Source organism: Ictidomys tridecemlineatus, chromosome 8 (genome assembly GCF_052094955.1).
Source record: "Ictidomys tridecemlineatus isolate mIctTri1 chromosome 8, mIctTri1.hap1, whole genome shotgun sequence".
Classification (NCBI taxonomy): Eukaryota; Metazoa; Chordata; class Mammalia; order Rodentia; family Sciuridae; genus Ictidomys; species Ictidomys tridecemlineatus.
Window position 1 is genome coordinate 33,675,282 of NC_135484.1, and position 25,351 is coordinate 33,700,632.

At 36.7% G+C, this 25,351-nt stretch overlaps 1 protein-coding gene across 3 annotated transcripts in view; it reads left to right on the forward strand.

Annotated features, from left to right (window-relative positions):
* Positions 1–25,351, forward strand: part of Arhgap18 (Rho GTPase activating protein 18) — a 169,586-nt gene that overhangs the window by 114,357 nt on the left and 29,878 nt on the right. For all 3 annotated transcript variants that reach the window (XM_078019193.1, XM_005335362.4, XM_021733311.3), the window contains exons 2-7: positions 1,641–1,840; positions 5,291–5,526; positions 9,192–9,255; positions 14,224–14,390; positions 21,171–21,336; positions 24,073–24,164. In XM_078019193.1, coding sequence (XP_077875319.1) covers positions 1,641–1,840; positions 5,291–5,526; positions 9,192–9,255; positions 14,224–14,390; positions 21,171–21,336; positions 24,073–24,164 — 925 coding nt within the window. The remainder of the gene's footprint in view (positions 1–1,640; positions 1,841–5,290; positions 5,527–9,191; positions 9,256–14,223; positions 14,391–21,170; positions 21,337–24,072; positions 24,165–25,351) is intronic.

Here is a 25,351-nt window from a genome sequence, read left to right on the forward strand (position 1 = left end):
TAGTACCAAAATAAAATAAAATAAAATAAAATGATATAGTGACCATTGGGCCAGGCCTGGGGACCAGGATGGGATACAGTGATGTAAACAGGATGCTGGGGGCCAGGGAGGGAGGAAGTACCCCTTGAATTAAGGGATGGAAGAGGCAAACAATGGACAATAGAGAACTGAGGAAAGAAATTCACAAACTTGTCCAGACTTATTCTTGTTGGCCCTAGTCCTGATGTTCACCCATCACCATCCAAGATTGCTACCAGGGAGTGATTATAGTGAGTATTCATTCATGAAATCTGCATTTATAAAGTACTTAAGGCATAAAGATCCATCTTTAAGGTTATTAATAAAACTGACCTATGAGCTTGGTACTGCTAACTACCGAGTTGTGCTGCATTTATTTGTAGCAATAGACAATTAAGGTCTTTAACTTTTTCTAACAAACGAGTTGGAATTAAACATCTAGATAGGTTAACCCAGAATTCAGTGACATTCTACCTCACGTGGTGTTAAAGTCCTACTATTTTAAATAATTGTGGGAAAGGCCAGTTGAAATTTAAGAATGTTCACACATTATTAAATAATTTTATATTTATTTCTTTTGACTTTCAATATATACAAGAGGTAAAATCAATCTAACAAGTATTACTTCCTAAAATTCCTTGGGAAATAAAAGGGCAATTTGAAATTAAAATCTTAAAAAAACATTTTTCACAACCTATCCCTATTCATATTGTACTTTTAAAAGAAAAATATCGAATATAAAGGAAGATACCATAGCTGAAAATTTTCCTCTTTTAGGTAATTAGGTGCTATTTTCTCTATATTTAAATAATCAAAAATTTCAAATTTCTATCATATAAGGTCCTTTAATTCACCTCTCATGTGTTTCTGATTGAATTATAAAGGAAGAATACAGTTCACTTGAAGTCATGAGAATGCTCTCATTCAATTTATCCTTTTATTTATGGATTGTATCTAAAAAATCAATGCTCAGGATAATTCCAAACTCTTCAGAATTGCTAATTAAAGAGTTTTTAAACACATTTTAAAATTATTAATATGTGTATGTCATGGGTACACTTACAGCAAAGATTTAAAGTTGCTTTCTGCAGTAGAGTATAACAGCAAACTAATATATCACCCTATTTATATTTGTTCCAAAAATAAAATGGAAATTTAAATAGTACTTTATTCATTGGTTGCATATATTTGCTATGTAAGAGCTGACTGTTTTATAAATGTAAGTGATAAATAGCACATAAAATTTCCAATTTTATTTATTTATAGCCTGCAATCAAAATTCATCCTTTTTTTAAAAAAACAAAGTTTTAAACTGCAGTGAGTCTTAAGATAATTTAAGTAATAATGTAAAAAGGGCAGGTAATTCACCCTGCTGCTCTTTGTCCCTCATAGTACTGTTTTGGAAAGTGTAAAACTCTTCATTCTGGGAGCATATTATAATCAATAGCAGCCAAAGGTAAACAGTTTCAAAATATGTTATCTCCTTTGCTTTATAAAGGAAAACTTAAGAAGTTTTCAAATTTTCCAGCTCAGCACTATGATATTTTGAAAATTGTAATATTCCCTCATTTACTAAAAGGAACCATGTTTTTTTTTTTTTTTTTTTTTTTTTTAACTTATAGTCGGAGATGTGGCCAGTATACCATGAACCAGGACACCACCACTAAAATTACGGAGAAGCCTCCATTTGATCGATCAAGTTCCCAGGATTCCTTGGACGAACTATCTATGGAGGACTATTGGATAGAACTGGAAAATATCAAGAGATCTCGTGAAAACAGACAAGACAATCAAGAGGTGGTGGTTGTCAAAGAACCTGATGGTAACAAATAAAATTCTTATTGGTTATTCATAGAAAATCCATGTGTGGAAAGGCAGAGTAGAACAACCAGAAAATGAAATTGTTAGTTGTCTTTCAACTTGATAATTACTTGTTTGTAGCAGGTTTATGGGTGTAGCTGCTAGATACAAGTGGCATGAGCAAATTCACTTAATTGTTGCTATGGCTGGGTTCTTGGTGGCTGAACTGACTGTGGCATATAGACTTTTAGGGTTAGGTTTAATTTTTTTTTTTTTTTTTGAAACTGAGTTCTTTCTGTAATATTCCAGCTTCATGGTCCTTTAGTCTCTAGGAAGTGTAGATGGTGATGAAAAGCTTGTGACTTTGCAGTGTTACTGTTTTTCCAGTTGTTAGTATGCATGATTTGTTTTCATCTTTATTTTACTGATTTATAGCCTGCTCTCTTCTAACTTATACTGCTGTATTTTTTTTCTGCCTTTCGGAAGAACAGAACACATTCATTCTATTTTTACATAGTAGCCTGTCATATATTTGAGGACACTTACCTTGTTTCTAGCCATGTAGCTTTTGCAAGGAAATTTTATGAAAAGAACCCTTAAGTGATTTTTTTCAGACCTATAATTTTGGTCATTTTTGTTATCCAAAGTACAGCATGACCGACTGGATGCAGTGCCACAGGCTTAGCCTGCTAGTCTGCGGATACAGATTTAGACAGTGGAAGATGGCTTCCCCATTTTTATCTTCCCATAGTTGCTTATTTCTTTTGTTGGCCTGTAATTTTTCTCAAGTCTCTTCCCAGCCAGATTTTCCACACTCTTCACTAATGAACTTGATATTTCTGGGAGAAACATGTAATACTTATTTTTTTCCTTCAATTTCACACCATTTCTTTAACCTCTTAAATTTAAGCAGTCAACAAGTTTTTGATACCCAATTTTGGCTTCTATTTATTGTATTAGCTTTCTTTCTATGTAATCCCTAAATTTGTAATATATTTTGGTGTATCAATTGATATATCAAAAAGGTAAAAGCCAGTCAGTGCCTCTTCATTCACTAATGAAAGATTTCCTTCTAACTAAGTGACTTGGGATTAAGTTGCACAGAAAAGTCTATATAAGATTTTTCTTCCTTGCTGCAACATTTCTTAGAAAATCTGACATTTTTTTTTAAATTGGGGCTTTTAAAAAATTTTTAATATTTCTTAATTTGTAAAAGAAAACTATAAGCAACTCACTCTTTGGTTTCTCATTTATTTTTTTCTCTTTCCCGAATATATTACCAATAAAGCCAGACCTCTTTGTGACAATTAATATTGTTCCTCAGCCTTTCTGTCTCAATAATTCAATACGGAAGCAGCACACAGGTGGTTTATTGAATGAGGAGGAAATATGCTAGAGAAAATGGTATTGAGGCCAGATCCACAAGTATCATCAGTTGTTTCATAGTTCTCCAAAGTTAAATTTGATTCATACATGATCTTGTCATTTGTTCCAAGAAGATTGGAACATGGCTGTGATCCCAGCAACTCAGGAGGCTGAGGCAAGAGATTGTAAGAGGCCAGCCTCAGCAATTCAGTGAGACACTCCACAACTTTAGCAAAACTCTGTGGGATACAGCACAGTAGTAAAGCATCCTGGGTTCAAGGGTTCAATCCTTACTATCAAAACAATAAAGGAAGATTGGGGATGGTTCTACATGTTCATACTCCTCTTTGGACTTTAAATTGTTTGAGTTTTACCCCCTCGCCCTCCCCCCTTTTTTTAAGTACTGAGGATTAAATGCAGGGGCACTGAGCTATATCCCCTAACTCCCAGACCCTTTGTATTTTTTTGTGGGAGGGGACAAGGGTTTTGTTAAGTTGCCAAGGTTGGCCTCAAACTTGTGATCCCCCTGCCTCAGCCTCCTGAGTTACTGGGATTACAGGTGTGTGCCACTATGCCCTGTCTATCTCTGCTTCTTAATGGAATACATTATATTGTATATTAATCATGGTTTCCTTGTCACGGCAATGTCTGTTTTTTTCCCTAGCAATTTGGTTTTATACATCTATGACAAATTTTACCAGAACAGAATTAGTAATAATGGTTGACTTTATGGCATTAAATAGTTTTCAATGTGGAACAGACACAGTGCCTTGCACTTCATTATGTTTCTTGAAGTCAGGGTAATGAATACTTGATTTCTGCCCTCAAAGAGTGTATGTAGCATAGAAGGATAGACAGTGCCATCAGTGCTCTCGGGTGATACAGGCTACAATACAATAGTGCTTTGCAGTGTTCCTCATTTGGTTATGAGGTGGCTGAGATGGCTGTCATTTATTTCACAGATGACAAAAGTTGCTGAGGCTGGCTAGAACTTGGAATCCTCCTGTCTCAGCCTCCTGCATAATCCTGGGATTACAGGGGTGTGCCACTGTACCATAAAGTCCTTTTGTTTATCTGTATTAGATTGTCAACAATAAAGTCATCCCTTAGTATCTATGGAGGATTGGTTACAGATATGGAATCTCTGAACACCAAACTCCACAAATGCCAAGTCCCTTACCTAAGATGATTATTAGCATTGGCTTATAACCTATGTGTATCCTCCTATATGTTTGAAGTCATTTCTAGACTACTTATAGTACATAACACAATGTAAATGCAATATAAATAATTGTTAATACTCTATTGTTCAGGGAATAATGACAAGAAAAGTGTGTGTGCAAGTTCAGTGCAGATGGAATGTTTATAAAATATTTTCAACATGAGGTAGATTGAATCATCAGATACAGTGTCTGCAGATGTGAAGGGCCGATAGAATTTAGTTTACTTCCTGCTTTTGGTATTTTGAATTGATTCGGTTATTAGTTTCTTATATAAATTCTTCTTTGTTAAAAATATTGTCTTTTTTTTTTTTGAAAAATTATAAAACGCAACCTAATCTGATGTGCTGACTTGGGATTAGAAACATTAATTTGAAATCGAATAGTTCCCAATGTTCAGATGCTTTGCACTATTTTGCCACATTCCCTCGTCAGCTACAGTGAACAGAAAAAAAAGCAAGCCATTACATAAATTAGCATTGGTGCCCATGATATGCTGAATCTCAGCCAAGAAACCAGGCTTGAATGTATATCCCCAGCACTGACTTCCCTCTGTAATTTGATGGAAGTAAGTTATCTTTTTCTTGCTTACTCATCTCTGGAAGGGGAACAGTATCATTCTCTCTAGTTCATCTGCAGGGAAGTTGTAGAGGTTAATTACATGTGAAGTCATTAAAATTTTTTTAATTGAGTATATAGGAAATCGACCTAAAATTTGATATCGCTGTGGCCAGAGTGGATGGCAGTTGTCCAAGTTTCAGCTAATGAATCTTAGCACTGCAGTTGGGTTACAATAGAAGAGTTTCAGCAGGAATTTTTAGCAGCTTAAAAAATGTGGAATTTCTTATAAATTGTGATATAACACCTGGTTTCCCCCACTGTCTTAGAGGGAGAATTGGAAGAAGAGTGGCTCAAAGAGGCTGGTCTGTCTAACCTGTTTGGAGACTCTGCTGAGGACCCCCAAGAGAGCATGGTGTTTTTATCCACACTGACCCGGACCCAGGCAGCAGCTGTTCAAAAACGGGTAGAGACGGTCTCCCAAACTTTGAGGAAGAAAAACAAACAGTACCATATTCCTGACGTCAGAGACATATTTACTCAACAGAGAGAGTCAAAGGAAAAAGTAAGTTTTCTTTTTCTGATATTAAGTGAAAAGATTATGTGCTTGGTCTCACTTGGATCAGTCTAGTTTAATTCAAAGCCTACAGACTTAATGAGCACTTCTTGTAAACCAGGCACCAAAGCTCCATCCAGGAAGTGAACAAAAGTGCCTGTACTCTGCCTTCTAGAAGTTACACCGACGGCGTAAAAAGCTAAGCAAACTAAAATTCAGTGTGATAATCCTCTTGGGGGAGATGATGTCCTTGGAGCACTAGATGTACCTACAGTGCCACAAGAAGTGACTGGACAGGCTTCCTGAGCAAACGGACCTTTAGTCTTTGCCAATAGAAAAACGGGAGGTGGAGGAGTCTGTCTTATCTGTTAGTGCCTGCAGGAAAACTTGTGTTTTCAGACTCACTTAGGGATGGACAGAGGTGAGATATGAGGGACCTAATGGCAGCTGAATTACAAAGTAGGGATCCTGAGATGTGAAACGATACCCCTTTTATAGCTAGCACTTAGCCCCAAACCTAGCACATGGGAAATTTTTGATGGAAGATGTTGAAGTCTGGTAGTGACTGGGGAGGTGATGAATGAAGAAACATGAGAGAAGGTATGTATAGTAAAAGGACCAGACCTGTGTGACCCAGAACAGTATAGACAATGTAGCTAGTTGGCAGGTTCCTTATTATTCATCCAGAAAGAAGCCAGGAGCTAGCATAGAATGTAAATTACTATTCTCTCTTTTATCAGGAAAGTCTCACTACCCCCCCCCCCCCCAAAAAAAAAGTCTACTGAACTCAATGGTGTTCCTGGGTCATGGTAGATTTATATTCTGGCCCCAATAGCCTAGGAGACATAGTAAAGTGGTTGGTGGGGGATACAAAAGGATTCTGGAACAAGGGCTGTAATGATAACAGTAACAATAACAGTTGCTGCCACCATGGTTGAACTGTGCTAATTGCTCTACCTGCTTTATCTCATTTAATCCTTACAGCTGTCTGTGAAGTATTATCATTTCCATTCTATGGCAGAGGCTCATAGACTTTAAGTGACCTGCTCAATGGCCTATACATACTAAATCCAAATTTGTCTGACTCTGAAGTACATGCTTTTAACCATTCTCTGTTCTGCTAAACTTTCATTTGCAGACATGATTCTGATATTAAGCATTCTGAATATAAGATTCTATTTATACTATAAATGAGGGATAATGAAAATTTTGTGATTGTTTTTTTGTGCTGGGGATTGAACCCAAGACTCCTTAGCCATTGGGCCATATCCCCAGCTGGTTTTCTATTTTATTTTGAGACAGGATCTTGCTAAGTTGCTTAGGGCCTTGCTAAGTTGCTGAGGCTGGCTTTAAACTTGTGATCCTCCTGCCTCAGTGTCCCTAGTGGTTGGGATTACAGGCATGCACGACCATGCCTGGAAAACTTTTATTATATATTTTTTTCCATAACAAATGGAGTGGAAGGGTTCATGTTTAAGGTATCTTTCTGGCATGTAAATTTTTTTGTTTTGTTTTCATTCTTCCAAGAAATCCTTTCTAGCTACAGATTGCTACTCTATTTGCATGGTCAATTATGGATCAAAACCGGTCATTTACAGGAATTCTGGGGTCATTTGAATGCCCCAGGCACTTTATGTGTGTTAAGCACCTTTTACCAGCCAGTGGTGATTTGGGACATCCACTAGTACTTAAGGACTGGACTTGGTTTCGAGCTGTAGAATAACGAATGGCAAGGAAATATAGTATTATGAAATTTCCTTCCCAATCAAAGGACCCTCCTAAGGGAACTAAGAGGAAGTGAAAAGGGAGAGGGAGCCGAGAGCTGAACCTAAGCAAAATACATACTGTGGGATTCCTGCCAGTCTCCAAGAGGACGTTGCTACTTGATTTTAGAAGCAGCATTTTTCAGCAAATTCCTGGTAATGTCTAAACCACATGGTTTTGAATGCAAGGTAATTGGTGGATTGTATCATCTGATGGACTCATTAGGAGAGAAATATTACAAGCAAATTGAAATAATATATACCCGCTTACAAGGCATCCCTTTAATTGAACACCACAACCCATTAGAAATGTGCTCTGCATCCCTCCAGCAAACACAGACCAGCTGTCTCCACTTGCAGTTCTTCTCTTCTTCAGTCAGTGCATATTCAGCTCTTCCAGTTTAAATGCTTTCTCATGAAGCCCTTGCTGACACTAGGAAATATAATATAGAAATGAATTCCATCTGTACTGCCATCTTCAATTGTTGAGGAAAACAATTCCAACCACATATTCCAAAATATGCGTTCACGTGCAAGATTAGAATCACTTGTTATGTTCACGGTCATGGAGGGCCTGCCCTCTGCTGGCTCAGGGGTTGAGGGAAAGAGAATGCTATTGCCCTGTCCTACAGCTAACTAATGTGGTGCCATGTGCCCATGTGACCTGGGAGGCACCATCTCTGTCCTGGATGTTCGGGTCTCTTAGTAATATACCAATGGCATATATGTACCTGCCCTGGTATTTTTATTATTTTTTTTAAGGCATGTGGAGGGGGAGTCCTCTATTGCTGTGATAACTTGAGGTGAAACATTGTGGTGCGGGGACTACTATGGCTACTTATAGAGATACAATCCAATAGAAGGATCATTTTAAAAATAATTCATTCAAACAGGCCCTTTTGTATGGTTGATCCAGATTCCCCTTCCTCATCTCTGAGATCCTTCTCAGTTTACCTGGAAAGGAAGAAGTACTGTTTACCACCCTGACTGGTGAGCAGACCAACCCCGATTGACCTTGTCCATCAGCTTTGGAGGGCTCAATTACTCAGGAGTCACAGCACCAACCCCTGGACAGAAAAGAGTTCCATTTTAGCTCTTTTGCCAACTTGGTAACCTGATTTTAATTTATCTCACATTTGTTACTTTAAAAATTTTTTTCTATTTTACTTCTATTTTGTTTTTTTTTGCATTACGGAGAGATAATTCACCTGTCATATAATTCACCCAATTAAAGTGTACAATTCAATGATTTTTAGTATATTCACAGATTTTTTTCTACCATCACCACAATTGACTGTATTACATTTTCATCATCTCTTAAAAAAAAAAAAAAGTTCATGCCCACTAGCACCCATTCTTCATGTCCCCTTCCCTATCTTGGGCAAGTACTTGTCTACTTTCTATCTCTCTAGTTTGTTCATTCTGGACATTGCACACAAATGGGATCATAAAATGTATGGGCTTTTGTGACTGGTTCCTTTCAATTAGCAAAAGGTTTTTAAGGTTCATCCACGTTGAAATGTGCATCAATACTTCATTCTTTTCATTGCCAAATATTATTCCCCTGTATGTATAGGCTACATTTGTTTCTCATGACTTGATAGATATTATTAGCAGGTTTGTCTGGATAGTGGATATCCAACTAGATAGTGATGATTTGACAGCAGGGATCCTTGACACTTTCCATATTCCCCAGAAGACTTACTATTGCAGCCTACAATTGGGGGGAAATCATGTATTTATTGGAAGATTGCCTATTGATCATAACCATAGTGTTCCCCCCACCATGGTGACTGTTATAAGTCTATGCACATTTCTTGCATTCTAAAGGTTAGTAGCAGAATTATTTACAATCCCATTTTCTCTGGTTGTGAATTGGAGATGACTAAATGGCTCATTTTCTATGTTTAGGCTCCAGATGGTACTGAATCGCAGTCAGTCAGAACAAATGAAAACAAATACCAAGGAAAAGATGGTATGTTGGACCTGTTCTCTTGTTTTTTTTTTCCTTTTAATTGGGATAATAAACAGTTACAACCTTTTAAAACATTTGCCTTCAATTCTAGTAAGCAAATTCTATTACTAGTATTAGGTTCCAGGTTGATAATTATATGAAGTTGAGCGTATAGTTGGCTGTATTTTTTTTGAACGTATATCCCAATCTGATTCTACATTCATATATTTATGTTCCTGAACAGTTAGCATGTGCAGAGATGTTTACCTCATTTAATATACTCAAGAACTCTGTGGCCAGGTACCTTGGTGCATGTCTGTAATCCCAGCTGCTCTGGAGGCTGAGGCAGGAGCATTGCAAGTTTGAGGACAGACTCCACAGCTCAAAGAGACTCCTTGTCAAAATAAAATTAGTAAAGGAGCTAAAGATGTAGTTCAGTGTAGAATACCCTGGATTCACTCCCTAGTACCTTCCAAAAACAACAACAACAAAGAACAACAAGAGAGCAAGAACTTGGTGGTAGGCACTGCTCTTAAGCTCTGTTTTCTCAAATGAAAAATGAGTTTAGAGTTGTGAATTCCCTTTCTCAAGGCCATACAGTTAGAAAGTCAGAACCAATAAATTTGTTCTCAAATGGTTTAATTTTCAGAAAATTTACAGAAACTTAAAAATATTAGTTGATTGAGTAATTGATTATAATTCTCTTTTTTATACTTTTTCTCTTTGGATATTCAGATGAGTTGAAAGTTCAAAGCATGGAAAAAATAAATATTAAGGCTTCGTTAGAATTTATCAAGAGAAAACGTAGTTATTTCATTTGTTTACAAAAAAAGAAATGTGTTCTAAATTAAGGTCATAGGTTTAAGCTTAAAAATATAGTTCTTAATTGTTATCACAAAGGTAAACTTCATTTTCTCCAGTCTTAGCATCTGGGACATTCACACTGTAAATAGTGTTGCAGTTAATAGTTGTTGGAGATGGGGACTGGGTATCAGGTAAACTTAGTACTAGGAAGTGTTCCTAATATTCCCACAAAAATCCTGCATTAGGCCAGGCATGGTGGCACATGCTGTCATCCTAGCTACTCAGGAGGCTGAAGCAGGATTATTGCAATTTTGAGGCAGGCCTCAGTAAGTGAGACCAGGTATCAAAAATCATGCATTAGGCTTACATTGTATGAGACATTTTACAGTGAGCATCCAGCAACATTTTCTTTCATGTTTTTTTTTCAAAACTTTTTCTCCTGCACCCCTACCTTAAAAAAAATGCACACATGTGCTGGTGTGTAGGTCTGTGTACACACATATACACACATATTTGTAGCTATAAAATCCATGCTCCATCAGGTATGGTGGCATATGCCTGTAATCCCAACTACATGGAATGATGAAGAAAGAAGACTCCAAGTTCTAGGCCAGTCTTGGAAATTTAGGGACACCATGTTTCAGAATAAAATTGTACAAAGTGCTAGGGTATGGCTCAATGGTAAAGCACCACTGAGTTCAATCCCCTGTACTGGGGGTGGGGAGGGGATGCACTTGCTTTTTCTCGCTATTCTGTGATTTTTTTTTTTTTTTTTTTTTTTGGTAGTGCTATGTGTTATTTCAGAATGAAATTCCTAGTGTTTCCTCTAGTATGTGTACCAGCAAACACCAAAATGACAAGCCAGCCAGCATAGCCATCTCTGGCTTGCAGGAAAGCCGAGTCTTCTGGAGAGACAGACAAACCTTTGTGCCAGTGTCATTGTGCTTTGGGCCTTGGGGAAGAGTGACTGGCAGTTGTTTAACAGATACTGAGGACAATATTGTCCTTGCTTTTTGTTTTTCTCCATTGTCGGAGATCATAATGTAGGCTATATCAACAAAAGTTCTGGAAGACAAGTTTGTTATATAAGCACTTTCCAGCCTAAACGGCAGCAGGCAAGGGGAACAGGACTCAGTCATGCTGCCTGTTTTACATGTGCTTTCGTTGGAATGCTAAGCAGTGGGCATTGAGTGTCCAATAAGAACAGCAGAACCTGTGCACCCCTGTCCATGGCACCAAGCGGTGATCACCACACCTATTCTGGGCACTAGCCAGGGAGCCAGGAGTGTTGTGTAAACAGCAGAAGGTTCAGAATGATGTGCATGGAAATTGTGGCTGGGGTTCCAAAGTAGGGCTATTTCTGGTTAAGATCTGAAGGCATGGGTGACATAGTCTATTTTAAGTATTCTCCCTACACTTGGGTTTTCAGACATGTTCAATCTGATACTTATTGCAAATTAAAAAGTTGTCAATATGAAGATTGCAAGGTTTTTCACATTTCAAATCAATCCATCACTAAGTATTCACCTAAACTTTTAACCAAACCGGACAACTCTATGAAAGGGCAATGATTGTTTATTTGGGAATTCCATTTCTAATTTTTAAAACACTTTCATATTATTATGTATACTTTTTTCTTTTTTTTTAAATTTCCATGGAAGAAGAGTCTTTTTTAAAATAAGATATTTCTGAATATTTTGAACAATTAAAACACTTTGGGGAGATTTGCAAAATATTTGTAACCTAGTGCTATTGTCCTTTTCAAAACTCGGGGAAGATAAATTAAAGAAATTTTGTTTTTTACATTTGAGAACTTTAGAGTGCCAAAAGGTCTACTTCAATATTCTCTTTTAGATTTTCTCTTTTGAGAATAGACTTATCACTTTTCTTATCCAATTAACCACCCATTTCCTGTAACAGTGTCCCTATAATTATTGATGTTATTGCCACCATAATTATTTTCCTGAAGGTCTCCCTTAACTTACCATTAAAACTGAGTCTTTAATATACTTTATTTTTGCCTTGTTTCTAGAGGAGATTCATATATTTTAAATGTGTTCTAATTTAAGTAGAATTACCTATTTTTGAGTTTAACACAGTCCATTTGTATTGGGTGTATTGTGTTGAGAAGTGTAGTTTTAAAATTTTTGTTCACAAACATTCAGCTGCTGAAAGGGAGTTTCTAATTTAAGAAAATAGCTAATCATTTTTTTTTCTTAGAATGGTTTCCTAGGAAATCAATATACATATTCACAGTAACACATAAAGCCAAATAAACCAATGGGAAAATAGAATTGGGCTTTGGCATTTGTTACTATTTTTAGAAACCATAAAAACTTACAAATATTTTAATTTTTAAAAAGTTATTGCAGGCAGGCTGGAAAAACAAAGATGGTAGCAGATGTCACCAATAATATTAATTAGCTTTAAATTCATTCTTATTTTTGGAATCAACACAGATAAATGCTTATTTTTTTTAACTGTGAGATGCCTCTGGGCCAGTTGGACCAATGCAAACAGAAAATGTAGGTGGCTTATTCAGATTCCAAGGTGGTAACAATGAGTATTAAGCCATGGGTAGAACCTTTCTGAGTTGGGATCCCCTCATGACTGCACAGGAGCCCACTCTGCTTATATAATGGGAGTGAATAAGACTAGATTTGCATTTATTTCTTAATTTCATTTTGATTAAAACAGGTTGTTTTCAAAATGACTATAAATGCAATGTTTTTTAATAGCAGTAGATTTTTAATACCAGTATGTATATATGGCATGCATTTTCATCTTTTTAAGTTTGTCTTCCATCAGTTTGTTCTGCCACTATATGAGGATGTTAGTATAGAGCTTATAAATGAACTATGTAAGTTATTTTTTAATTCAGAGCTTCTTATCATGATTCAAACCTCTTCAAAGATAATGTCAACAATCCATCATTGGTGCCTGGGTTTTTCTAATGTGAGATGTGTTAAAACCAAATATATGTACCAAATAGTCAAATTTAGAAGTATTTTCTTCAAAGCTTAAAGTTTGAATTTTCTGGGTGAAGAGAAAAGTAGGAGTTCTTTGGATTAGGCAAAGGGGAATGAAGGGAAGGAAACAGAAATAGGAACAGGGAAGAGTAGAATGAATCCAACATAATTTTCCAATGTAACTCCACAGTATGTTCCACCACAAAAATGGGATCCTAACTAGAGTAAGTCATACTCCATCTACGTATAATATGTCATATACAATCTACTGCCATGTATATCTAAAAAGAACAGCAACAAAAATAAAAGCTTGTGTTTTCCTCAGAGGTTTTGAACGTGAATTCTTTCCAGGAGGATTATCGGCAAACACACACACACAAAAATCAAAACCCCAAAGCAAAGTTAAATGTGTTACACTACGTATCCTTGAAATGTTGATGTAAATGGATTAAACCTATTTAGCTAGGGTTGATAGTTGTAGGAACTTTTATGCTCTTTGATAAAATCGGGCTGAAAACCTGTTGGTTCCTGTACCAGTTACCTCCAGGTAACTGTCTGCCACAGTGAGTTTTTGGCATTAGCTCTTATTTTGGAATTTCCACTATGATAGGTAACATTCCAGAAAGAAAAAGCAGGGTGTGGAACAGGTTTATTCCAGGAATCTCTTCTAATGTGATGAAATTAAATGCTAATTCTAAGAGAGATTACAACTCTTCTGACCTCTTTCTTTTGATTTTAATTCCTCAGCATAGAATAAAATAACATGGCAACTATTACGTTTGTGAGATTTTTCATCAAGAGTTTGATATCTCCAAGCTGCATTTTGTATTTTGATCCCATCTAAGAGCTATGTTCTCAAATATTCCACAATTGGACCATAGTTCCCAGTTATCCCTATCTTCTGTCTCCCTTGACCCCTTGATAGGATTCCTTGAGTATACTTTTTACCATGAAAATAATATTTAATTTTTTTTTTAGTTGTTGTTGGACACATGCCTTTATTTTATTTTTATGTGGTGCTGAGGATCGAACCCTGAACCTTTCATGGGCCAGGCAAGCGCTGTACTGCTGAGCTACAGCCTCAGCCCCAATATTTAATTCTTGAGGGGAGAAAATAGTAATGTTCTCAAAGATTTTTAAGTACTCAATGTATTGGAAGTTAAAAAAAAAATAAAAATAAAGCAAAGTATATGATTTGGGTCCTCCCCTCCCCCAGACCAGGCATCTACCCCCTTTGGTGATAAAGAGCTGATGCTCCCAGTGCCTGAGGACACACCTGCCTCTGAAACAGACATCAACCTGGAGGTGTCATTTGCTGAGCAAGCGGTCAACCTGAAAGAGGAGAAAACTCAGAAGAGTGAAAGCAATGATGCCTCATTACCTGTAAGTAGCACGTGTCCAGATGTTACCAATAGAAACATTTTTATCAGATTCTTATGAAAATTTAGAACCCAGGGCTAAGTTGAAAGCATGAATCAGCAGCACCCTGCCCTTCATTGATAGAGTCAACCCTTATTAATATATAGCCTTTCCTGTATCTTTCTCTATGTATGCCTTGAGATTATCAAGGACATACAGAACACCTACAGTACTTAAACTGAACATTGAAGAGAGCTATATTGAATAGAGTCATATTAATATTTCTCTAGTTGCTACAAGATTATCCTTGATAGCTTTCCCTTTCTCCATACCCATTAGAATTTGAACAAGGGATATTTTTGTGTTGGTTGTTTCATCTTTCCAGTTTTCTTGAATTGAGGTAGTTCCCCTTCTTTTCCTTTAACATTTTTGAAGAGCCCAGAGCAGTTTTCTGATTTTTGTCTGTTTCCTTAACTTTCTGGACAAAATGTTCTATGATCACCTTGTAATTTTTTCCCCTTAGACTTGAAAGTAGTCATGTCTTCAAAAAGCTCTGGTTCCTTTTAGCAGTAGATTATATTTAGAATCCCAGTTCTCTGTGTAGAGTGTTCTCTTTGGTACTGAATACATATGTCCACATGCACATCTATCTATCTATGTGTATGTATGTAGATAGATTGTGTGTGTATATAAGTATATATACATATATACAAGTAGTTATTTGTTGAAATTTTACACATGCAATTAAAAGGAATAATAAAATGAATCCTAGTCATCTCCCAGCCCCAACATTTATTGGTCCAGGGTCAATCCTGATCTAGCCATATCCTTATCTAGTTGTCTATTCTGTGTTATTTTGTGAACCATATCTGAATTATATTGTCAATATTTGTGTTGATAAAGTTTAAACATTTTAAAACACATGTTCATGTTGCCATGTGTTAAAAACACTGACAATTATTAATTTCAAATCTCTAGAACAGTGTTCATGAAATTTGATGATTTGAATTTTATAAATAAATATAAGTCATGGTTGAACATAATGACTTTTTATTTATTTTTCGATGTGGTGCTGAGAACTGAACCCAGTGCCTCACACATGGTAGTCAAGCTCTCTACCACTGAACCAGCCCAACAATTTGAAATTTGATCTTTTTGTAGAGTTTATTTGAGGACCAGGAACCAAGGTCTTCATTTCTCTCTTCCCCATATTCCTCTTTCTCCCTCTGTCCCTCTATTCCTCTCATCCTTCCTCTGTTTTCTTTCTCCTATTTTCCTTTGTCTCTCACCTTTCTGTGTCCTCTCTTGTTCTTTCTTTCTGTCTTTTCATACATCCTACTCTCTCCCCTTCCCTCAAAATGTATTTGTTGAAGACACCTGGTTGTTAAGTTATAGAGAATTTCTCCTTGTGACTAATCCTATCCCTATGGTACAATTTAACATCTTCCATTGTTTTTATAATTGACTCTAAAGTATCGGTCTAAGGTTCAACTTCTCTGTTGAGACTACTTCAGATATGTGGTTACCTGTTTTCAGCAGGTGCACAGAATCTGGTTATCTTTTGTTGGTGAAATTAACAGCTGCTGTCAATAATAGTTTATTCATGGTTGGAAAATGCTGATGTTCCAATATTTTCATCTGTCTTTGCTTTATCACTTTGGGTGTTTCTTTTAAGAAAAATTTTTTTGAAATGGTTACTTTCTCCATGTATTTACCAGTTTTCAAAATTTTTTGATTCCCTAGCATTTTTCCCTAGCAATCAATTATCATTTGTGTTTGTTTTATAAGAATAGCATCTTAACTCATGGATTCATACATATTTGATGTGATCCTAGATAAAGTTTCCCAGGCTTATCTGGCATATTTTTCTACTCCAGACCTAATATTGTGTTTTTCATCGAGAACCCCAATTTCATTTAGTAGAAACACATTTTCCTGTCTATGACTGGAACTCAAGGCGTATTTGGTCTCTGGGTTGGTCCTCATTTTCAAGGCTTTTCAGACAGCAGGATAACATCTGTATCTTTCATGCTGACAATTGTGGTTCTCAGGAAATGGCAGGTGACATATTTAGAACGTCACTTAAAGACTCATCTCCTTTATTTCACATTAATGCAAAGAATAGCGATTGCTAACACTGCCATCAGTAACAATACATGATAAGGTTAGCATAATCTAAACAGAATGAAGATATTGTTGACTACAACAATGGAATAAAATAAAATCTCTGCCCAAAGTTTCAAAACAAGACTTGCTCTACCATTTTATTCTGTTTTACAAACTAATTTGTGTTCACTTGCCATATTGGTTTTGTGCATGTCATGCCCCAGGTTTAAGAATGACATTTTTTTTTCTATGTTCTATATTTGCCAAGGAAACCTTCATCTGTTCCTTAGAGCCTACCTTTATACCTATGCTTCTTGTTAAGTCTTTCCTGACCATGAACTTATGTTACATAAATTACTTGAAATCTACTGATATACTATCATTAGCATGCATTTGATGTTACTAATTTGTCTGACTTTGTTTTTTTACCTACATGCATCTTTTCATTTCTACAACCATATTTTAAAATTCTGCATGCCTTCCAGAAGACCTAGGTATATTGTAAAGTTTCTGCAAGTCTTTAGCGTGGTTGATGGAGTGAATATTTATAATCACTACTCAGAAGCAGGTGTCTGAGCAGAAACAAACCTTAAGTTCCATTTTTACTCCTTGCTTTCCCGAGTCTGTAAATAAGCAATAGGCTTTATGTAATACACTACCCTGTTGACCGCATTTCATATGCACTTCCTTTTTCTTAAAGCACTGAGCAGGCTTTGTTTTAATTCTTTATGATCTCTCAGTAGATTCAGATTTCTGCTCTTAAATTTTGAAGATCAGGTTTTATAACCTTTTAGATGCTGTAGTTTGACAACTTAGCTACTACATAGTATATATATCAGGGATTATTCTCTGCAATTATTTCATTCCTCTATCAAAAGATCTTTGTGAGGTTAAGCATTGTCCCTATTTTCCACATGAGAAAACCAGTTAGGTTACAAGGCATGCTAAGGCTTGACTTTGGTGACTAAGCTTTTGACACTTGTCTCTTGCTTTCCTTTCCAAGCTGAAGCTAGACTGAGGAGTAGGGAAGTCAAGTTCATCATTACTGATGAAATGCCTGCAGGCTACCTTGTATGGCAAGGCCTATAAAGGAGGGGGAGCATCAGGGAGCTCTCCCTAGCTAATTTATGAAACACAGGGAACCAGGGACCTTATATTTTTTGAAAATTTTTATTTCATTCTTTGCTTTAAGCACAGTTTTCAAAGGTAGAGGACTTTTCTGTTGCTGAAATTCTACTGTCTTCTCTTAACCAGGGAACTCAGCCATCTAGTCTATTAACTAAACAAAAATGACAGGAAACTTCATAAATATTTAAAGCAGCTGCTATGAATTAAACATTGGGGTAAAGAACTAACTCCTTCATTAAGTACAATGTTTAAATAAATAAATAAGCTCATGACATATATTGCTAGGTAAATCAAATGTTTGAACTAATAATATTTCAGGTTTCTCTAAACATTTACCTTGGGTAGTACTTCAGTAATTACATTACATGTGTTTGGCTTATTAGCCCCAAAACAACCGATTTTAATGAAACATTTAGGACTTTTTAAAAGTGTGTAAACGGTTGGTAAATATGGTTGGCTCAGCCCTTCAGAAAACAAAGTCATTAGCATAAATATAGGGTCGTGCATGAGAAAAATGTGACAAGTTTTGTGTAATTGAAAAAGTAAAGCTTAGTAAAAGTTGCAAAATCAGAATATCAAAACATTGGTGTGGTGTTTGAGTATATGCTTTTCTTTCTGTAGTGTGAGTGTCTTCATTTGTTAGACCAGTGGCAGGGCTCCTGAAATGTGCCAGGTCTACGATACAACAGGGTTACGAGAGGTGATTAAGATGTAGCCTCCTGTCCTTGGGGGGGCTCCCAGTCCTACATCAACACCTGCCAACCTACATTTCCTCCTGCCTGCTGCTTTCTGCCCTCTGCCTGCCAGGTGAATGGGGCTGGGAGGACTGGATTTAATGAATTTGGGATTGAGGAGATCTGAATTTGCATCTGTAATTTTGTCACTGACCGTGTGGCCACATTTAACCCTTTCCCCAAGCCTCATTTTCCATACCTACAACACCGCCATAGTCATTCTTACCCTTTTGAGACTTTGGCAGAATGTAGTAAAAAGTAAATATGAATCTTGTCATTTTTTTTTCTTAATGGAAAATCATGAAACGTTGACATTATTTAAAAAGTTCTATGAAGAAATACAGTGGTAATACTTAACCCTTTTTGAGTGCTTGTTATATGCCATGAGTGCCTCACCATAGCTTTATATGGTGGAACGTGGCATTATTCCATCTTGTAGGTAAAGAGGCTGAGGTGCAGAAGTGGTGGTATTTGCCCGAGGTCACATAGCTAGTAAGCGATGGAGACAGATTTGCCCCCTGTGCCCAGCTCCACATACTCACCCACTGTTCCCAGCACTATGGAGGCCTTCCACATCAGTGCTGGGAATTCGGTTAGGCTCCATCTTCCATGAGGTCTGTTCTTATTTTACTCAATATTTTCATAGGACAAAAATAGATTACTCAAAGCTAAGACAGAGACCTTTTCTCTCTTTAGTGGATTTTTTTTTTAAGGCTCTCAGAGTTGAGTTTGCTTGAACGACATTGGCCATAGATTTCAGGAAATAGTGTAACCCTCAAAAATTGTGGTCTCGCCACTGTTAAAAATTATTGAGGCCCTCAAAGAGGTTTGTTTATGTGGGTTGCACCTATGGATGTTTATATCAAACTTAAATTAAGGAGCTGGGTGTGTAACTTAGTGGTAAATTATAAGCTTAGCATACTTGAGGCCTAAGTTCAATCTGTGGCACAAAATAATAAAACAACAGCAATAATAATAATAATGATAATAAGTTAGCTGGACATAGTAGCATGCACACACCTGGAATCCCAGTGGCTCAAGAGGCTGAGGCAAAAGGATTGCAAGTTCAAGACTGGTCTTGGTAACTTAGCAAGACACTGTCTCAAAAAAAAAAAAAAGTCTGGATTGTAGTTGAGTGATAAAGCACCCCCAGGTTTAATCCCTAGTGCCACACAGTCTGTTTAAAGTAATTGCTACCATTAACATAAAAGCCCTTTTAAAAATGGAAAATAGCCTTGCTTTTTTAGAACTAAAAATTGAGAAGTGTGGCGTAGTTTTAATTTTAGCACATCTCCAATATTTGGCCTTAGTAGGTTAGCTCCTCCTGCATTATCTGTTGCAATGGTCCACATCGTTTACCATAGGAAAATTTCTCTGTGCACTCAGGAGAAAATGAAAGCAGGAGAGGCAAGACAGTGTCTTAATTATTATTAAAATTAATCATTCAACTAATATTATTAATTCAAAAATTGTCAATTTTTATAATAATTAAGTTTGACCTCTAAACCTCTTGAAAAGAGTATTGGGGACCTGCATGATACCATGCTTTAACCTGCTGCTTATATTAATATTTAGGCCATGAGATGTTAATGACAAAAATCAGCAGAGAGAATAAAAGGGAATCAACTGAACATCTTTGGCAATTAAATGAAGAAGGCAAGGGTAAACCTCAACGATGTCATCTAATGAAAGACTTTTTTATCAGACTGCTAGAAAATGATCATTGGTTTAGTCAGCAAACAGGGCAGACTGCAGCATGTATTAAATATGCTAAAGAAATTCTTTTTCTTGTGGCTTGTTTTCTTATATATAATGAGTTTAATGTTTAGAGTACTAGATGATATTTGAGAAATGCATAAAACAGCTAATATCACTGACTTGCTTGTGGTCCCGAGTGGCACCTCTCCATTTTGGTGTATTCAGCTGTGAAAATAATAATAACTAATAAGAGCAACCACATAAAAGTCGATGGGAAGTGGTGACATTTAAACCTCACAACAGCACTTTAAATTAGGTGGCTTCCTTCTTTTTCTCCTCCTCCTTTCTCTCTTCCCTCTCTTCCCATTTTGCGGAAAGAAAGATTAAGCAGTTGCCAAGTTGCATATCTGGTAAGCAGCTGGATGACTGGCAGGCCCTGTCTTTAAAGTTCATGCCAGCTGCTATCCCGCGCCCCGTAGCCTTTAGCATCCTTACCATGTTTTTACTTACAGAAGATGCACAACGTATGCGAAGGGTACCTGGCACATTCTAAGCACACACTCATGCTGCTATTTCTCTTCTTCCTATGTATCCTCATCATATCATGTAATTCCTCCTCTTCCACCCCCACCCCATTGATTATCCCCCAACTTCCAATTTTGCTTTGGTTTGGGTGGTACTGGGGATTAACTCAAGAGTATACTACCACCAGCCCTTTTTATTTGATTTTTTTGAGACGGGATCTCACTAAGTTGCCCAGGCTGGCCTCAAACATTCCATCTTCCTGCCTCAGTCTCCCGAGTTTTGGGGGATTACAGGCATATGCTTGATTAATCTTTGGTTCTTAAAGAACCACTAACTGGTAGTCATCTTCTGAGCTTACTCTCTTGATCTGTAGTATTGATAGGAGCCCTCCCAGTACATGATCTCATTCACTTTGTCAGATTCTGGAACTTCCACACCCTTTTGACAGGATCACTCACTCTGCATTCTGCCTGGGAAAATTCTATCATGGCTTTCCTTGTCATTTAATCTGAGTGTAACTTCTTTATATAGAGTTGTGATTTTTTTTTCTTCCTGCATTACAAAAATGGTTAGATACTGTAAGCTTTCACGATATTAATGGTGTTTATTTTAGGATTTCAGATTGCCAAAAGATAAAACGGGCACCACCAAGGTTGGTGACCTTGCACCCCAGGACATGAAGAAAGTTTGCCATTTAGCCCTGATTGAGCTGACCGCTCTCTATGATGTATTGGGTATCGAGCTGAAACAACAGAAAGCTGCGAAAATCAAAACAAAAGGTAACCTTCAAATAAAAAAAATAGTTAGATTGACTTTTAAAGCATCAAACTGGATTTTTTAGCAGTATTCTTGTGGGCAGGTATCAAAGCAACATCTGCAAATACATCTGGAGTTCAGATTCTAAAACATTGCCTTCAAAAATTAAGTAACTTGATAAAAATATACTGTGTCTTAGAGACTATAAAAACTAAAGGCATAATCAAATAATTCCCACAGAAGGAAACTGTGAATCAAAGAATCATAACTTTATGCCTTCTCCTTTGAAAACTGTGTATTTTTTTAATAAAAAACATTTGTTTTCAAATTCAGATCTTGAAAAATGACTTTGAGCTGGTTGGTCCTAAATTATGACTCTCGCTTATCACTGGCTAGAAAATACTGGAGTAGTTAGTATTTTGTCCCTCTCTTCACTTACATGAGAGTTGTAACTACATTTTGAAAATATTTCTTATCCTATTAAGAAAATGTCATTATGACATACATACAGTACCCCTAGATGATACTAATCCTATATATGTGTAATTTTTCTTTTGTAAGCAGCTTGCTTTACCTATTACAGAAATAGAATTTATATTTTGTAGCACAATAAAGAATGAATACGTCTTTGGTTTTTGTTCCTCTGGGGTTTTATTGGTCTGGAAATCCAGATAATTCTCTACTGACAAAGCTTTACGGTGTAGGACTCTTTGTCCTCTTGTTTAACCTGAAAGGTGCTTCCTAAAGGGACACCATGAATGAGGACTATGAGTTGCTATGGTAACATTAGCCAAGGCAAGTAGACACCTGGTTTAAATATTAGCGGCCGTTTCTCTATAGGACTGAAATGTCTTTCCCTCAGATCCTCTGTCCTAGTGGACGCACGGTGGACTGCATTCCGTGTTCAGTTCCTAGGAATCTTCTAGCTTGAGGCTTGGAATGATGAATTTCTGGGTTAAAAGGTGCTTTTTTTTTTTTTTATGAGTCTCTTGTGGAGAAAGAAGACTTCACATGATTTTCTAGAATCTCATCACAAAACCTGCAATTAAAAGATAGAAATATAATTTAAATAACTGAAACCTAGTCCTCATGATTTTTATGTTTGTGTTTTTAAGGATTCCATTCTAGCAGAGAAGTATTGCTCTGATTAAAGCTATCACAGTTTCCATGGAACAATAGAAATTCCAGTATTGGAAAAAAAAAAATTCTTGTAGCAGATTATGGTCTTTTTGGTGTTTCAGTTGAACCCAGGAGCCCTGTACCACTGAGCTACATCCCAGCCCTCTTCATTTAAGTGCTGAGACTGGCCTCAAATTTGTGATTTTCCTGCCTCAGCCACTTAAGTTGCTGGAATTACAGGTGTATGCCACCACACCCAGCTAAAAAATAATCTTCATCGCTTATCTAAGCTGTTTACACTATATACTAGACACTTGACATTCTTCAGTTACATTTTTTCTTAATTCCTCAAACTGAAAAGTTACTTCTTGTGTTACTAGAATTCTTGTGAGTGGCATCTTATTGTCCAATGTCTGTCCTCAGATTACGAGGTCACCCCCTTCTTCATGTTTACCGATGATTTTTATTTCCTCTAATGTGTGCCATAAAGGAAGTGCTATCTCGTCTGTGGTAATTCTCCACTTACAGTGATGGGGATGAGGTGGAGGTTCTGGGTAGGAACTCTGCTCTACCAAACTCCAGGCATATGATAGATAATATCATTTATAATTTTTGTAAATTACTATCATTTCTTCTGGAATGATTACTGACTAAATTTTAAATCTGTAGGTTTTTTTTTTTTAAATAAAGAATACCAAATATCTAGTGTTTTTTTTTTTTAAAGTGGAAACATTTGTAGAATAGGATCATAAAGTTGGCTTATTTCTCAAAATGGCATTTATTGATACTTAGCTGTTTTGTAGAATGTTAAATGTCAATTTAGAAGAGATGAGTAATACTTGGTTTTCAGCCATAACTTTTAATTTGATTGAACTTTAGTAAATTGTTTGAATATTTATATGTTCTCACAGGAGTCTGTTTTTCCTTTTGTAGCAATTTTCCCTTTACTAATTATTTCAGTGATTTTTTTTTTTTCAATCTTTAGTGTTCTGGTTGGATATGGAACATCCCCTAAGGGCACATGTGTTAGCTCAAGACTTGTTTCCCAGTGCTGCAATGTTCATAGCTGGGGCTTTGGGGCAGTAAATAGATCATGAGGGTTCTGACTTTATGGATTAATCCGTTGATGGATTCACAATTTAATGGACTATTGAGATGTGACGGAAATTTCAGAGGCTGGGCCTAGTTGAAGGGAGTGAGGTGTGCTTTAGAGTTCTGCCCTTGGGGACTATATCTTGTCCCATATTCCACTCTTTGTTTTCTGGCCATCATAAGGTGAGAGCTGTGTTCTACCTTGTCCTTATGCCATGATGCTAGCTGACCATGGACTGAAATTTTGAAACTATGAGCCAAATAAATCTTTCCTTCTTTAGGTTGTTTGTCTCAGGAATTTTGTCACAGTAACAACAAGCTAACACATTGTTTGTTGCTATATTTCTTCATAAGGCAGGGTCAGTTTTTTTATTGACCTATTTATACCTAATGGCCGGCCAAGTTTTGTCCTTTTCCTAGTAGGTACTCAATAAATAATTGTCTAATTGAATGACAGTGTCAGAAATCTTATGCCTTAACATTTTTTTTTGTATTTACTATTATTAGTCAATTGATGGAAACAAAGGCATTTTGTTTTCTTGTTGCAGATTCTGGTCTTTTTGGTGTTCCACTGGCCACATTGTTAGAACAAGATCAGAGAAAAGTGCCGGGAACTCGAATACCCTTGATCTTTCAAAAAGTAAGTAGGCCTTTTTTTTTTTTTTTTGTACTCATACTATTATACTATATAGTCTCTTTTACTTTGTGGTACTTGTATTTTCTATTCAGGAGGCAAATTTGTTTCGAAGGCTCGTAATTTTTATTTCATGGTGATGCTTTCTGTGTTATTACTGTAACTGTGATCACTGGGCATCATTTTCCTGTCTTATATTAGCTGGCTTTGTATAATTGAGATTTCAATTCTATAATACATAGGAGTGAGAACTGCTTATAAATTTCTAGGGAATTGAATCTTCATGAATATTTCATGCCTGTATGTACTTCCCAAGCTTTCCTATTTACAGTGAGGATGTCCAATTTAATTTACCAGTGCCTATGTCCAAAGTAGGCAAAGAAACCATAAAGTAGAATTAGAAAATGATTGCTAAACTATCAAATCACTTGGGTAGTCAACACTCAATTATTCATGAGGGGATTATCTATAGCAATAAAAAAATTCCAGCCCAACCTCTGAGCCATCATTGCTCCTGAAGCACAGATTACATTTGATAAAAGCTAGGAAGCATACACTGAAGAAGGCAGATTGGATCAGTTGTGGACAACCCACGTTATGGATACTTTGCAACAGTCCAGGCATATGAGTTTCTGAAATCTCTAGGGGCAGGAGAAATGGTTTCACAGTTGACTAGGCCAACAGACTCATCCAAACCTAAGGCTTAATCTTGGCACTTAGTCTATGCCAAATTGGTCATTTCCCTGTCTTACCAACTAGCATTGTGACCTTTACTGCTCTTGTTTGCCATTACACCAAACCTGTGTATCTCTGTCTCTCCTGATGAACATTGTTGTGCGGTTTATCCTACTCATCAGCTTCTGACAACCACTGCCTACAGAACCTGTATCTGTATGAATAGTGGTCAATGCTTCCTGTGATTAATAGAAAGAGGGTAACAAATACAGGTTACTGACAAATTCTTTTAGTCTCAAGAAAAGATGTAAGTCGTTATAGACAAATGGCTTCTCAGAACGGGAATCTCGGCAGCATGCTTCCTAGGTATGTTAGCTAAGCCTCTGCAGAGAAACAGAACCATTGGGATTCATGCAGAAAGATAAGAAGTAAATTACTTTGAAGAATTTTCTCAACTAGGTATGGGTGCTAGCAAGCCTCAGATGTGGAGCAAACAGTCTGGACCCTGGGGTGAGAGT